The 14096-nt window shown below is 31.3% G+C and overlaps 1 protein-coding gene and 1 pseudogene across 1 annotated transcript; both read right to left on the bottom strand.

Annotated features, from left to right (window-relative positions):
- Positions 1–6228: 6228 nt before the first annotated feature.
- On the bottom strand, positions 6229–7323 carry LOC123208479 (uridine 5'-monophosphate synthase-like). Its single transcript, XM_044626013.1, has 4 exons — positions 7220–7323; positions 7060–7126; positions 6661–6951; positions 6229–6357 (listed from the first exon to the last, which is right to left on the bottom strand). Exons 1-4 carry the CDS (start codon positions 7321–7323, stop codon positions 6229–6231), a joined length of 591 nt encoding a protein of 196 aa, XP_044481948.1.
- LOC123209131 lies at positions 6480–9119 on the bottom strand (annotated as a pseudogene).
- Positions 9120–14096: the final 4977 nt, after the last annotated feature.

Raw genomic sequence — 14096 nt, forward strand, 5'->3', positions numbered from 1 at the left:
ATTCTGTTCAAGTCCATTGCTAATCTGGCCTTTTATGGGTCTCATTTAGGATTGATTCCACGATAACTTGTTTGGGTTAACCAAATCTATTCTATGAGTTGCCCATTTTGTTCTTATATATATTGAGAACCACCAACACCTAAGGGAGCATTTGGTTAGGGGTTAATAAATATTATTTTAGTAATCTATCTTTTATTACTTATATTACTTTGGTTTATAAGAATGATGATATAGCAAGTAATATAAGGGTAATCTGATTACCCTCTCCACCTTAGATGTTAAAAGATTACCAAGATAATCTTGATTTTATTATAATTATATCCTTATTTATTATTTCTTATGGCAAAATAATCTCATTTTCAATTAATATTACAAATAATATAAAAAATATTTTAGAATAATTGTATCCAAGGACATTTAAATAAAATATCATACTAGTGTTCTTTTATTACCTCTAATCAAATATAATAATTATTTATACATACTTATTTTTACTAAATTTTATCAAACATAGTAATAATTTATATTCAGTAATCCTTAAAGTAATCTTTCAATTTTAACAATAAAATATTTTTCAAATCAAACATTTGTCAAAGATAAGAATAAAACAATAATAATTTGTAAAATGAAGGTCAAAATATAATATTTGAAACAATCAGGCTAACGTATAATAATTTATAACCATAAGGATGAAAAAATTATCTCAAAATCTTTCTCACGTTTCCAGGCTGTTATTCTTCTTATGGCCTCTAAACGATGTCCATGTCTAGTCAAAGTCTCACAGCTCTCTCTATCTGGAAAGCACTCAGCCTAATTAAATAAATTTACATTTTTACTTTTGTTGGACCTTAGATGTTTAGATTTAAGTCGACTTAGATTTTTTTTTTTTTGATTTAATTTTTATAGGCAGATTAACCAACCAGAATTAGGGTGATATTATTCATTGGCAGCCTAAAATATCAATCATCGATTGGCTCTTGTTTGAGTGTGGTTTAGTTCAAATTCACATTTATTTACATGATACTAGAGCAATCCATAGGTTTGAGTATTGTGTGTTCTTTGTGCATGAGTGGAGTTGATTTTTTCACTTGTTTATGAATACTTGAATGTATGGGAATAGAATTTTTAAGTAGCTTTCAAATTTTTTTGATTTAATTTCTATAGTTAGGTCAACCTACTAGAATTAGGGTAATACTGTTCACCCGATTGGCAGCCTAAAATATTGATCATTGATTGGCTCTTATTGGGTGTGGTTTAGTTCGAAATCACTTTTACTTACCAGAATATTTGTAGTTCATTTATTAAATATATCTTGACTTTAATTGAATCTAAATATGGTTTGACTTGAATCCTAAATAATTAGTTTGAGTTCGATTGAATTGGTTAAAAGTATTATTAAAGGTCATCATTAAGGTGAGTGTTACCGACTAGATGAATAATGCTATTAACATAATAAACAATAATATTGATGAAATAAAGAGCGTTGTTGAAGGAAAATTTGAGTTGAACTCCAATCGAGTTATCAAATTGAAACACCAACATAAATTCAACACAAATTGAGTCAAACACTAACTCAAGTCAAGGTGATTTGGTTTGAATCCACTCCTAGTTAAAAATTCAAATCGAGTCCATCATCAATTACTCCAACATTCCATGGGCTTGATTAGGGTTTGCTTCCACAATAGCTTGTTATTCTATAGTTTGACCATTTTGTTCTTATAAGCAATGGCTTCCACCAACACCATTTAAAGGATAAAAATAAAACAATAAAACAATTTGATAAAAAGAAGGTTCAAAATATAATATTTGAAATAATCAGACTAAATGTAAAAAATTTGAAACCATAAGGATGAGAAAAAAATTATCTCAAGCCTTTCTCGCGTTACTAGTCCCTTCTTCTTCTTCCGGTGGTCTTTGTGAACAATATCAATGTCTTGTCAAAGTCTCTATAATTGGAAAACACTCAATCAAACTAACTGAATTTACATTTTAATCAATCTTCACATGTTAGGTCTTTGTTGTCTTCTTCAATCATTCACACTACAGTTAATAGACTTTTACTATAATATCTCTTCATCCTATTTAGTTTTTCTTCTCTTGTAATCATTTAGAAACCACCCAAAATTACATTCATAGGCAATTTCACAATAAAAACAAAAAACAACAAAAAGGAGGAGGAGGAGAAGAAGAAGAAGACAAAAGAAAGGAAGAGAAGAAGAAAAAACAAGAATTACCAGAACTCAGGCAATTTCACAATGTCAGCATTTCACCACATACACTAGCATAACAATTCAACACTTGAAATCACAAAAGCAGGAGTGAACATGGGAAACATAGCAGCATAAATTGACATAGTACAGATTCAAGGCAATTTCACAAGATAACAATTCTCAGAGAGCAAACACAACAGAGAATGTCATACATTGGCATTGTAACAACATGTCTCAACTGCGTGAACTTGCAAGGAATTTCAGAGATTTGATGAAATATCTGAACAAATAACAGATATGTTGTAGATTGAGTGAAATGAATATCAGATCTAAAGAAATAGTATAGATCTAACATCAAGAGCTAATATTTGATATAACACTTGAGACAATCAGAAATATCAACAGCAAATATGTAGATCTACAATATTAATATTAATAAAGACAATCCAGCTTAATTTATATTGATATGTTAATTTTTATGATACATCATCTTTTTATATAAAGGTGTGTATGGTCTGGTTTGATACGATTTAAAAATTTTTTTAAACTACACTAAAAAAACAATTTAAAAAATTTTCAAACCAAATCAAATAAAACCAAACTGAAAAAATATGATTTAGTTTTATTTAAATTATATTTTGAATTTAGTAAAATCATTCCCCTCTAAATATTATTATTTAATAAAATTATAATTTTTTAGAACATAATATAAATATGTAAAATAAATATAAATTATATATACAATATAAATATAAAAAAAGATAAAATAAAAATAAACAAATAAGTTGTATATCTTATTACTTATTCAAAAATTATATCAAATATAATTATATATATTTTTAAAAAAATATGATTTATAGTGTGGTTTAGTTTGAAAATTATCCAAACTATAATCTAAACTGAAAATCGATTTTTAAAAATTTATCAATCTAAACTAAATAATTTTATAAAATAAATTATAATTTTTAAATAATTTAGTTTGGTTTTATAGTTTAAACAAAATTATACACACCCTAATTTCACAAGTGTAGTCCAACTATATTTCCCAAACGATGGGGGATAATGAAAATTAGAAAGCCTCAAGGGAGGCAAGTGAATTTTATGTTATGGTTGAGGGTAAAAAGTTATTTTATTAATAATATTAAAAAAATTATAATTTTATTCTTCTCCATCGACAAAGATATATTTTTATCAATAGAGACAAAGAGGCGTATATCACTATTTTCAAAATTGAAAAAGTTTTGAAAATGATATAAAATTGTTAATTTTCAAAATCTGAGAAGAAAAAAGAATGAAATTATAACTTTTTAAATATTATTAATAAAATGATGTTTTATTAATAAAACCATGAGAATAAAATTTTAACTGAAATTGAGTGATTGGTGGTGTTTTGGTTTCAAAATCAATGGGTATATATTTAAGATTTCACTATACCTTAGGTGAGAATTCAAGTCTTTAAGCCTTATGGTGATTTGTGGGCCGGGTCATATCCACCATTTACAATTTCTATTATCAAAATTAAATGTTACAAAAATGAGTTTATAATAATATTTAGTTTTATCATCTTTGAAAGATAATGAAGTTCATGATCCACCATCTCAAAATGACTAATATTATGAGTACATATTTTTTTATATATAATTTAGATATAAAGATGATATATTTTTATTATATATATAAAAAAAAAAAGAGAACGAGATTACAACAACGATTTTTCTTTAATTTTAGTATTATCAAGAAACCATTAAAAAAACATATTAAACTTGAAAGATGTCAAATTAAAATATTAAATTTCCCAATAGACTTGTTATATTTTATGTTTTTAGTCTACTTTTTTTTTAATTATATATTGTTAATAAAACATAATGTTTTTATGAAACCATGTTTGGATATATTTAGAAATCTATTTTTGAGCTAAAATGTATTTCTTATAAAATTAAAAAAATCATTAAATATCTAACTTATAGTTTAACAAATTAATGAATTTTCATTGCACAATCATGTGAATTATTAAGATTATAGTTATCAAGAATCCTACGATATACAATATGTATTTTATAATATAATATAATACAGGTGAAAAACAATATGTATTATAAAGTATATCGACTTAATACGATACAGTAAACGTAGTGTAAGATATGATATGTATCATACAATATAATATATATTATCGAAACAAATCAATACATTTTTTTAGAGAAATTGATGATGTAATAGAAGTATATATGAAAAATTTTAAATTTTTGAAAGTGTTTGTGATATTTTCTAAAATGATAACGTGTCAATTAGGATTTTTATTATTTTATTTTTTTTAAAAGTGTATTATACAATATAATATTAGATATATGATATAAAAAATTAAAATTTTCATACACAATACGACTATCATGAATAAGATAGTTATAAGTTATTAGTACGAAGAAAACTAAAAATTGAATTTTCTAATATGATATTTTTTTTATACATATTATGGGTGTGAATCTCTAATTATTATTATTATTATGAAAATATTATTCATTATTGGACTAAACCATTCTTAGTTGGATTTTTCCTAACTAATAATCTCATTGCATAAAATAAAAACATAATATAATATTTTGGTCCATCAATCTCACAATCAACTATGGTTGAATTCGGTTTGATTTTACTTAGCCAAAAAAAAAAAACCTACAGTTGGTTTGTACCGTCCCTAAATAAGACTCAATTTAAATTTAATTTAAACTCATTCAAATTAGCTCAAATGATAAACGGTCACATTAGCAAGAAGAAGAGTTGTTTTTAGAAAAAAAAAGTCACAAAAAAATCATCGGAAAAGAAAATTTTCTATTTGACAACATTGACAAGCCTTAAACTTGAGCCAAGCTAAAACTTTAATTCGAGTTCAACTCACTCAAGACTAACATAGATTCAAGTCTGAACCAATTCGGCTTGACTCCACCTCTACATTAAACATATTTCTTTTTTCTTTTCATTTTCTAAATCTCTTAAATTCAAACATGCTAATGTTAACATCAATCATACATTCAAACCAAATTCGACAAGGGTGAACTCGAATTCAACTCAAACTTATTTGAATCATCTCAAATGGTAAATAAGTAACATCAACAAGAAAAAGATTCGCCAAAGAAGAGAAACATCACCAAAGAATAAAAAAATTGTTAAAGAAGCAAAATCGTTGAAAAACAAAATTTTCAATGCGACAATTCTAACGAATCCTTGAACTTGAGTTGAACTAAAACTTCATTTTAAGTTTAACTCATTTTAGCCTAAAATGGACTCGAACCCAAGACAACTTGGTTCAAATCCACCCTTTTATTCAACGTAAACATAAATTTCTTTTTACTTCTTTCGAATTTCTTAAATCCAAACATACCATCTTATTGGTTACATAATATATCATACAAGTTTTCACCTTTGATCAAACCTTGACCACGGTCCTTGGAACATGATCCTAAGGAGAAAACTGGCTGAAGAATGTCCAACCATTTTTATATCCAAGAACTTGCTCAACGATGAGAAAGAGCCTTTTTGTGCATAGAACCAACCAACTGATAAGTGCATACCGTGTTAGCATGTGTGAAATACACACTTTCTTTTTCTTTTCAACACAATAACATTAGGAATAATACTATATAAACTTATAATGAATACCAATAATAGTTTATTATCATGTAATTAAGTATTAATTTATCCATAATTCAAAATTACTTAATTATATAGTGATACATTATTATTACTCAAATTGAAACTTATTATAAGCATACATAATTTTATTAATAATGTTAGACAATAGCACAGCAGTAAGACATGGAAGACTGAAGACCGAAACTCTCAAACTGGGATCAGTCATTTTTACTATTAGTTGCTTTATCAAAGGGGAAACCCTCACAAAACTGATAAAGTGAACGAAGAAGATACTGCACTGAAAAGCGCAAGCAATGTGATAAATTGAACACAGTTCTTTTGTTCATTACCAAAACATACAGACATGTGATAGGGCTGGAGCAGATTGGTGTTAGGAGCACTTAGCCAAGTATGCATCCCATTCTTGAGGTCTGTATTCAGAAGCTGCCTCTGCAGGATCGGCTGCCTTTATAATTCCACCACCCACAATGATAATGTCGCTGCCCCTATAGTATATAACCTGGAAAATCAATTTTCTAACAAGTTAATGAAGTTGAAAATGTCTACCCAAAAGACAACATCGCATGGCCATTGTACAATTCTGCAATTAGTTGGTTAGAGAAATTTATGCCCTGTTTGGACTACCATTGATTGGTCCCCAGAATTTGAAATTCTATTTTTATTTCTTGTGGCCACTTAAATTATTATGCCAAATTGCTGAAAATGTACATCTAAATGGAAAACAAAAATTGTCATCATCAGCCATATAGTTATGATATGTGCCGATCCTTCCTGTTCTAGTGAAAAAAAAAAATGGTGTTACCAATGCAGGAGAGCTAATGAGGACAGCAGAATTTACAGAATGTGGAGTATCGTACTGCTGGCCGAGATTATCACCACCCTTTACCATTTGAACTACAGGGGTTGCATGAATAAATGCTGGATTGACCGGTACCCCTGACCATGATGCTGGATTAACTGAGATGAAGCCGATGACAAAGTCATAGTGATCCTCAGCAATTTTCACAGCTGCGGCTGGGTACTCTCCTGTTGCCAAGTTACCAGCTGAATTCATTTCAGCAAGCAGCAACAAGCCCCTACCACGAGGCAAACCCTAAATACATCGAGAGTGAGCAAAGCAATAGAAAAGGATAAGTTGAGCCATACTAAAATTCAGATATTAGTTACAGTTTATACTAATCTTCAATTTCAGTCCATAGACGATTCTGGGTCCAGAAATTATGTGAACATTAATTATATCAGCCCATTCCAGCATACGGAATACACCTCTGAATACAACAGAACCAACAGGCCTCAGGCCTCAGGCCAGGGCAAGGATATACAAAGAAGATATTGAGAAAAACAAAAATGCCAAGTCTTACCCTTCATACCGCATAGTCACAGTATTACCAATGTCTGCAAACTTACGATCTTCAAATATTAGGAAATTATGCTTTTCTGCAATCTTCAGGAGAATAATAAACATTTTTAGATGTAACTTGACAATAAATATAATTAACAAATAATTCAAAAAATGGGCTGAACTACAATGCAGATATAGTATGATTATTTGGCCAAAAGAAGTTCGGGGATTTAGTGCTCAGAGTTTGGCAAGGTGAAATCAGGCAACATATCAACATGGGTTTTCAATAAGCAGATCTCTGGTCCAACCTACATAAGAGTTCAAAAATAAATCAGAAAAAAAGATGCATATTTTCTTATAAACCAGATGATAAAGCAGTTTATTTTATATCCGTCGAATGGCAAACAAGGTTATAACCAATTGTCAATAAAGTCCTAAAACAATTACATAAATAAGTAAACACAGATCAAATATCATAAAGCAAACTGCTTAATCTCAGGAACAAGGCAACCAAAAATGCTACTCTAAAGTGAAAAACCTGGCATTGACCAGATCAATCCACAAATAAATCAGGCAAAAACTTCAGACCTAACTCAAGATCAGCAACCAACCTCCCACCCCCATGTGCATTTGCCGGTCCTATCTTTAAAGCCACATCATGTTACTTCAAAACAGATGTTTTAATAAAACAATCTTTCTTTTCCCAAATATATGCTTTACCAGATCCCAGTAACATGACTGGGCACACGATGGTTACAAGTAACAATATTTTAGTTAAGAAGCCAAACTTTCAAATTCAAATATAACACTTGAAGAAACAAAAAATTGGGACTTTTACTCTTAAACCCTAAAACCCAATTTTCTATTCTAAGCTAAAAACAATGACTGTCATAATTAGAAAAAAAAATCAAAAACAGAAACACTAAGACCTTGTCAGCAATTTGTAGAACTCAGAAGCAGTGGCAACATCTGCAGCCAAACACAAGTTACTTTCCTTCTTCACCATTACTTCAAACAGCTTCTTCCCCATTTCATTCTTCATCAATTTCAATCTCTCCTCATATCTCAAACCCCTAACACTAACCTGGCCCTAGCCCCAGCCCCAATATTGGGCACCCCACCTTCTTATTCTCCTCCAAAAAATTCATCACCACACGCTGCGTCTCTTCATCGGCCTTCCCCTTCTCCCTCAAAACCCTCACTATCTCACTCAACATAATCATCGAATGCAATTCAATCCCATTCTCCTTCAAATTCTCCCTCCCGCCCTGCTCTCTATCGATCAAAACAACGGCGTCTGTAACAGCAAGTCCCGCAGCACGGAGAGGCGCCGCCATCTCGAGCACGGAGGTGCCACTGGTGACCAAATCTTCGATAATTAAGCAGGTCTCGGAGGCTTGAAGGTGCCCTCGATGGCTTTGGAGGTGCCGTAGTCTTTGATTTCTTTACGGCGCATGAGCATGGGGATGTCGTTGGAAATGGAGACGCAGGTGGCGATGGGAAGGGCGGTGTCGGGGACGCCGCAGACGGTGTCGTATCGGGTGGAGGAGGGGAGGGAGGAGATGATGCTGGAGGATATTTGGCGGAGGAGGGAGGGGTAGGAGACGATGAGACGGAGGTCGATGTAGACGGGGGAGGAGATGCCGGATTTAGCTTGAAGTTTCCGAATTTGACTGCGGAGATTTCATGGAGTTGGAGGATGAGAGACTCCATAGCCGACATTGTTTTGAGTCTGGAGTGGCGGCGGACGGAGGAGCCAAGGAGGAAGAGGAAGATGAAGTGAATGCTGTACTTCGGAGACTACGGTGTTTGTTAAATAAGGGAGTTTCTTTGTCAGAGATACAATTTGAGGGTGTTTTTAGTTTGATCATAAATTTGATTTATAAACCATGATTGGATTATACTTAATTTTTAATTTAAAACCTCCTGATTATATTAACACATTACACTAATAGCAAACAATGATTGGAGCAGGGGTTAATATTTTTTATTAAACACAAACAAATAGTCAAATAAACAATGAAAACATAAAGGATGAGAGTTTAGAAAATATTTAGGAATTTAGAGTGGTTTAGAACTTTTCATCTCAATCCTTCTACATCTATTTCTTCAGACAACCAATTTGAAGTTTTTATTCGAATCACTTTTAGATTATATTAATCGGCTCAGGATTTTGCTCTTTTATAGTAATAATATGAGATTTCGGCAAAGTATAATTAGAAAAAAGATTTACAAATATAATATGCCTCTATTAGGTTGATTTTACTAATGTGTATAAATGTTTCTCTTAAAGATATAAGTTTTTGGTTTCTATAGAAATAGTAGAAGCTTAAAGATTGAGATAAGAATTTTTGAATGCTTTGGATATGTTCTCTAACCCTTTTGACTTCAGTCCAACTTATTTATATAGCCTTGAGACTTGAAAGATCCGTTGGATTAATTTTACTAGTCGTTGACTTGTGAAGAGGATGTTTTAAGCGTGAGGATGAGTATCCTCTTACACATCCCTGCTTTGGCGGCTTCAAAATAGTTATCCAACAGTTGAATTCTTGAAACTTGCCATTCAAGGGATAAGTGTCTCTTCTTTCAGGATAGGCGTCCTACCTTGCTCCTTAAAATTTCAAAGAGCATCAATCATGAGAGGATAGGCAAGGGACAAGTTTCCCAATGTGATGACTTTGTTAATCGTCCTAGTTATGTTTGTTAATGCATTGGAGAGGGAATGAACATTCCATGGTTGTCATCCAGTATGGGATGAGAGTTTCTTTGCTTAGGACTGGTGTCCCTATTCATTTAGAAAACATTCCCAAGAGCTTCAAACTCTTGACAACGGGCAAGGCACTAATAAAAGGATTGACATCTCATTTGGAACGGGCATCCCATATATGGGGAGGGGTATCCCTGACCTGAAAAGTTATACAATTGCATTTTGTCCATTTTTCGGTCATTGGAATTTTATGTCATAAACTTTGTTAGCTCAATAATTATTAATTATCAATATTAATCTTAGTTTTGGCATAATCAAAACACTTAGGGGTTCAACAATCTCCCCATTCTTGATTGATGACAAAACATATGCTTAAGCAAGAAAAAAAAATCAATTTAGAGAGTTTATAAAACTTTAAAAATCAATTTAATGAAAAGTTGCCCTTTAACAATATAAATCAAGTTGGTTTTAACTCATTTTATTTCAGTTTATTTAACTCTTTCAAAAATCAAACTCATTTAACTATTTTCAAATTCAATAAGACATATAAGTCATTTTTATTTAAAAAATGACCAATCTTGGTTCATATAAGTCATTTTTATTTGAAAAAAAGGCCAATCTCACCCTTTTTTTGCCATAAATAAAAAAAAATTCGGTAGAGTTTTCACTGTTTTTCAGATATCCCAAAATGATAAACAAAAGAAAAACACTCCTAATGTCAATCAACACAACCAACTTCTTAATATCATCATCAACAACAATGAACCAATCATCAACAAAAAATTCATAATATCATAACATAGCATCATAAAAAAAAATGTTCAATAAGCATGCTTGATAAAGTAAACATAGCAAATGAAACATGAGTCAAAATATACATGAATACATGTTTCTCAAAAGACTATGCAAAATGATGATGCAATAAGATAAAAAATGTGAATAGAGAATCAAGGCTCATCCTTTAAAGGTGGAGGCATATTGCTGAAACCAAGGTGACAGTCACGAACATGCTATTGAAGAAAAGATTCCATGGAATGGAGATGCCGATCATAACCTTGCATATCATGACACAACCCATGTAGAGATTTATTTATAAAGCTTATAAATCCAAGCACAGGGTCTTGAAAAGAAGATGACTTAGTATTCGAAACTAACTCGTGGCAAGGATGCATTCACTTACAACTAGAGGTAGGCTGAGAAGGACCTAAATTATGGGAATGGGCTTCCTCATCTTAAGGAGCAACGGGTTAAGGATCCGATTAAACAGGTTGTGTAGGCTAGTTGGGTTGAGGCCGAGTCTGAATAAGCTATTATCTACCTTGAGAAAGGTGATGGATCATTTGCATTCGTGTGAGGCTATCAAATCCAATGTAATCTCTCTCAGTAAAGTTCTTCAAATATGACATGTCATTTTCTTCTAATTTGAGCCCTAAACCCTCAACAATCACAGTAACCATAATACTAAACTCAATAACCCCGTCCACAACATCCTCAATTGAATTGATCTTAATAATAAGTCAATGACTCATACTACCTTACGACCATGTAAGACCACATCCAAAAGAACAAGATTCTTTAATGTCACTTGACTATTTGATTGATCACATGCATTTAAAGTGTAAGTTATCATGCAATGAATGAATCACATAATTAGATTATGCAAGGTGTTCGATTTAATAGTCTTTCTGTATGTCTCGACACCACCTAATGTTTCCCAAGCTGCCTCAAAATCAAAATCAGTGGAAACATTCAATAAACCTTTATTGTCACATGCAAGCCACCGAGTTAAGTCTTCTAGTTTCACTTCAAAATAACTCCTTTTTAATTGGAATTTCAAAATATAGTCAATCAATTCACCTTGGGATCCTTTGGCTAATTCTAAGCTACTATTAAATTTAAACACCGATGATTTAACATAATATGTGTCAAGCCAAAATAATTTTGCCTAACTAAAATCATATAAAATTGAACAGATCATCCCAAATACCAAGTGCTTGTAAAACTTGTTTGTTTAGTGTTGTATGTGAAATAACACCGCAAACGATGAGCTTTTCAATGGCAATCCCATGCATTTGGTTCTGGATTTGAATTCCATAAATCTTAGTATGACGACTTCTTTGGCGTTGAGTTTTCGATGTCATAGGTGATGAACAAACTTGAAACCACTTTAAAATTGGATCACCTCAACAACACCACGATAGAGGATGACACTGGACCACCAGAATATGAGAGCCAAAATGTAATGAAAATTAAGAGGATGCCATGTATAATGGTGTGCATGTAAGACATCACCAGAAATGGTGAGTTGAGGACGAACGACACATAATTCGATGGAGAATTACAACTTTTGTCACAAAAAATAAATGGAAATGCTTGTATGGACTACAGTGAAGCAAAAAGAGAGGAGTTTATGTGATGATGACGGTTGAAAAATGAGTTTTAGGCAACAAAAAATCGAGGGGACAAAGGTCCTTGGGTGAGGTTGTTGGAAAAATATGGGAAAAAATTAGATTTTTTTTTTTTTTATAAAACCTCAGGGATGACCATCTCAATAAGTGAGACGGTCTTTCCCTTTTTGTGTTTTTGAAAACACGATACATGAGACATTTGTCACAAAAAGATTGAGGTTGGTGTCATTTCCCCCTTTTTTTTTTTAATAAAATGGCTTATTAGATAACCATCACAAGAAGACTGAGATATGTGTACTTTTCCCTTTTTTTTTGTAAAAAATAAAACAACTTATGGGATAACCGTTACACAAATTGGGATGGGCGTCTCGTGCCTAAAATCTATTTTTTTGTAGAAAACTTTTGTGCAATGCATGTGCAATTTGAATTTGAACTTGTGTTTGAATCATCAGAACTTGGATATTAATGAAAATACATAGTGTAACATATGTATCATAAACACATATTGCAACCTAAGCACTTACAACCACATACAAGTGTGCTAACACATTCAAAATCATCAAAATGATATGTGACATGCAACTAAATGTCATAAATATGCAATGTCACACAAATCTATATAAATATGCATTTAAGAAATCCATGAGCATACATACACATACACAAGTCCAAAAACATGTCAATAATCATTAAAACCATCCAAACACATTATAGTCAACGTGTTAAGCATATACAAGTATAAACCAAGTATAAAATCATAGAATCTCAAATACTTATTCTTAAGCATGATTAAAACATCATCATATCAAACAACTATATACAAAAGCATTATCATATCAAATAAACATGATAAAAACAAGTGTATTATCACAGATGCCATTTCAATCATGTTTGAAGACATATAAAAGTTTGGGCACTCACTTGACTTGCATCGATCATGCCAAACTCTCTTCGAATATAGCAAAATCTTTCCTTATCAAGAGGCTTAGTTAAAATATCAACAAGTTGATGGTTAGTATCAATAAATTCAATTCGAATATCATCCTTGCTAATATGATCACGCAAGAAATGATATTTAATGTTTATATGCTTTGTTTTAGAGTGCAAGATAAGATTTTTTGAAAGTTAAATGACACTTGCATTATCATAAAATATAGGGATGTTTTTCATTTTGAAACCAAAATCTAAAAATTATTGGCTTATCCATAAAAGTTATGCACAATAACTCATCGAAACACATTCAACTTCCTTAGTAGATGTTGCCATTGAATTTTGTTTTTTTGAAAACGATGAGACAAACATATTTCTTAAAAATTGATAAGTACCACTTGTGCTTTTCCTATCTATTTGACATCCTTTGAAATTTGCATCAGAAAATACTTGTAATTCAAATAAGGATCCCTTAAGGAACCATAAACCAATATTTGGGGTTCCCTTAAGGTATCTCAAGATTCGTTTCATGACATTTAAATGTGATTCCTTAGGAGTTTTTGAAAATGTGCACACATGCATGCACTAAACATGATATTTGGCCTAGATGTAGTTAAATACAATAATGCACCTATCATGCTTCTAAATGCTTTAGTTTCGACACTTTTATCTCTCTTATCCACATCCAATTTGAGTGAGGTGCTTATGGGAGTGGGTTGCTCCTTGGATTCTTGCATGTTAAACCTTTTAAGAAGGTCTTTGACATGTTTGGCTTGGTTGAGCAAAATTCATTCCTTTGTTTATTTGATTTGTAGTCTAAAGAAGTAGTTCAGCTCTCCTATTAAGCTTAT

Source organism: Mangifera indica, chromosome 2 (genome assembly GCF_011075055.1).
Source record: "Mangifera indica cultivar Alphonso chromosome 2, CATAS_Mindica_2.1, whole genome shotgun sequence".
Taxonomy (NCBI): Eukaryota; Viridiplantae; Streptophyta; class Magnoliopsida; order Sapindales; family Anacardiaceae; genus Mangifera; species Mangifera indica.

What these genes read in the sequence shown, in the direction of transcription:
- LOC123208479 (XM_044626013.1), bottom strand. Translation starts at nt 7,323, where the DNA reads ATGTTTATTATTCTCCTGAAGATTGCAGAAAAGCATAATTTCCTAATA. An exon ending in GTGACTATGCGGTATGAAGG is followed by an intron (nt 7,127 to 7,219) that starts GTAAGACTTGGC and finishes TGTTGTATTCAG; the next exon opens with AGGTGTATTCCGTATGCTGG. An exon ending in TCATTAGCTCTCCTGCATTG is followed by an intron (nt 6,358 to 6,660) that starts GTAACACCATTT and finishes TTGATTTTCCAG; the next exon opens with GTTATATACTATAGGGGCAG.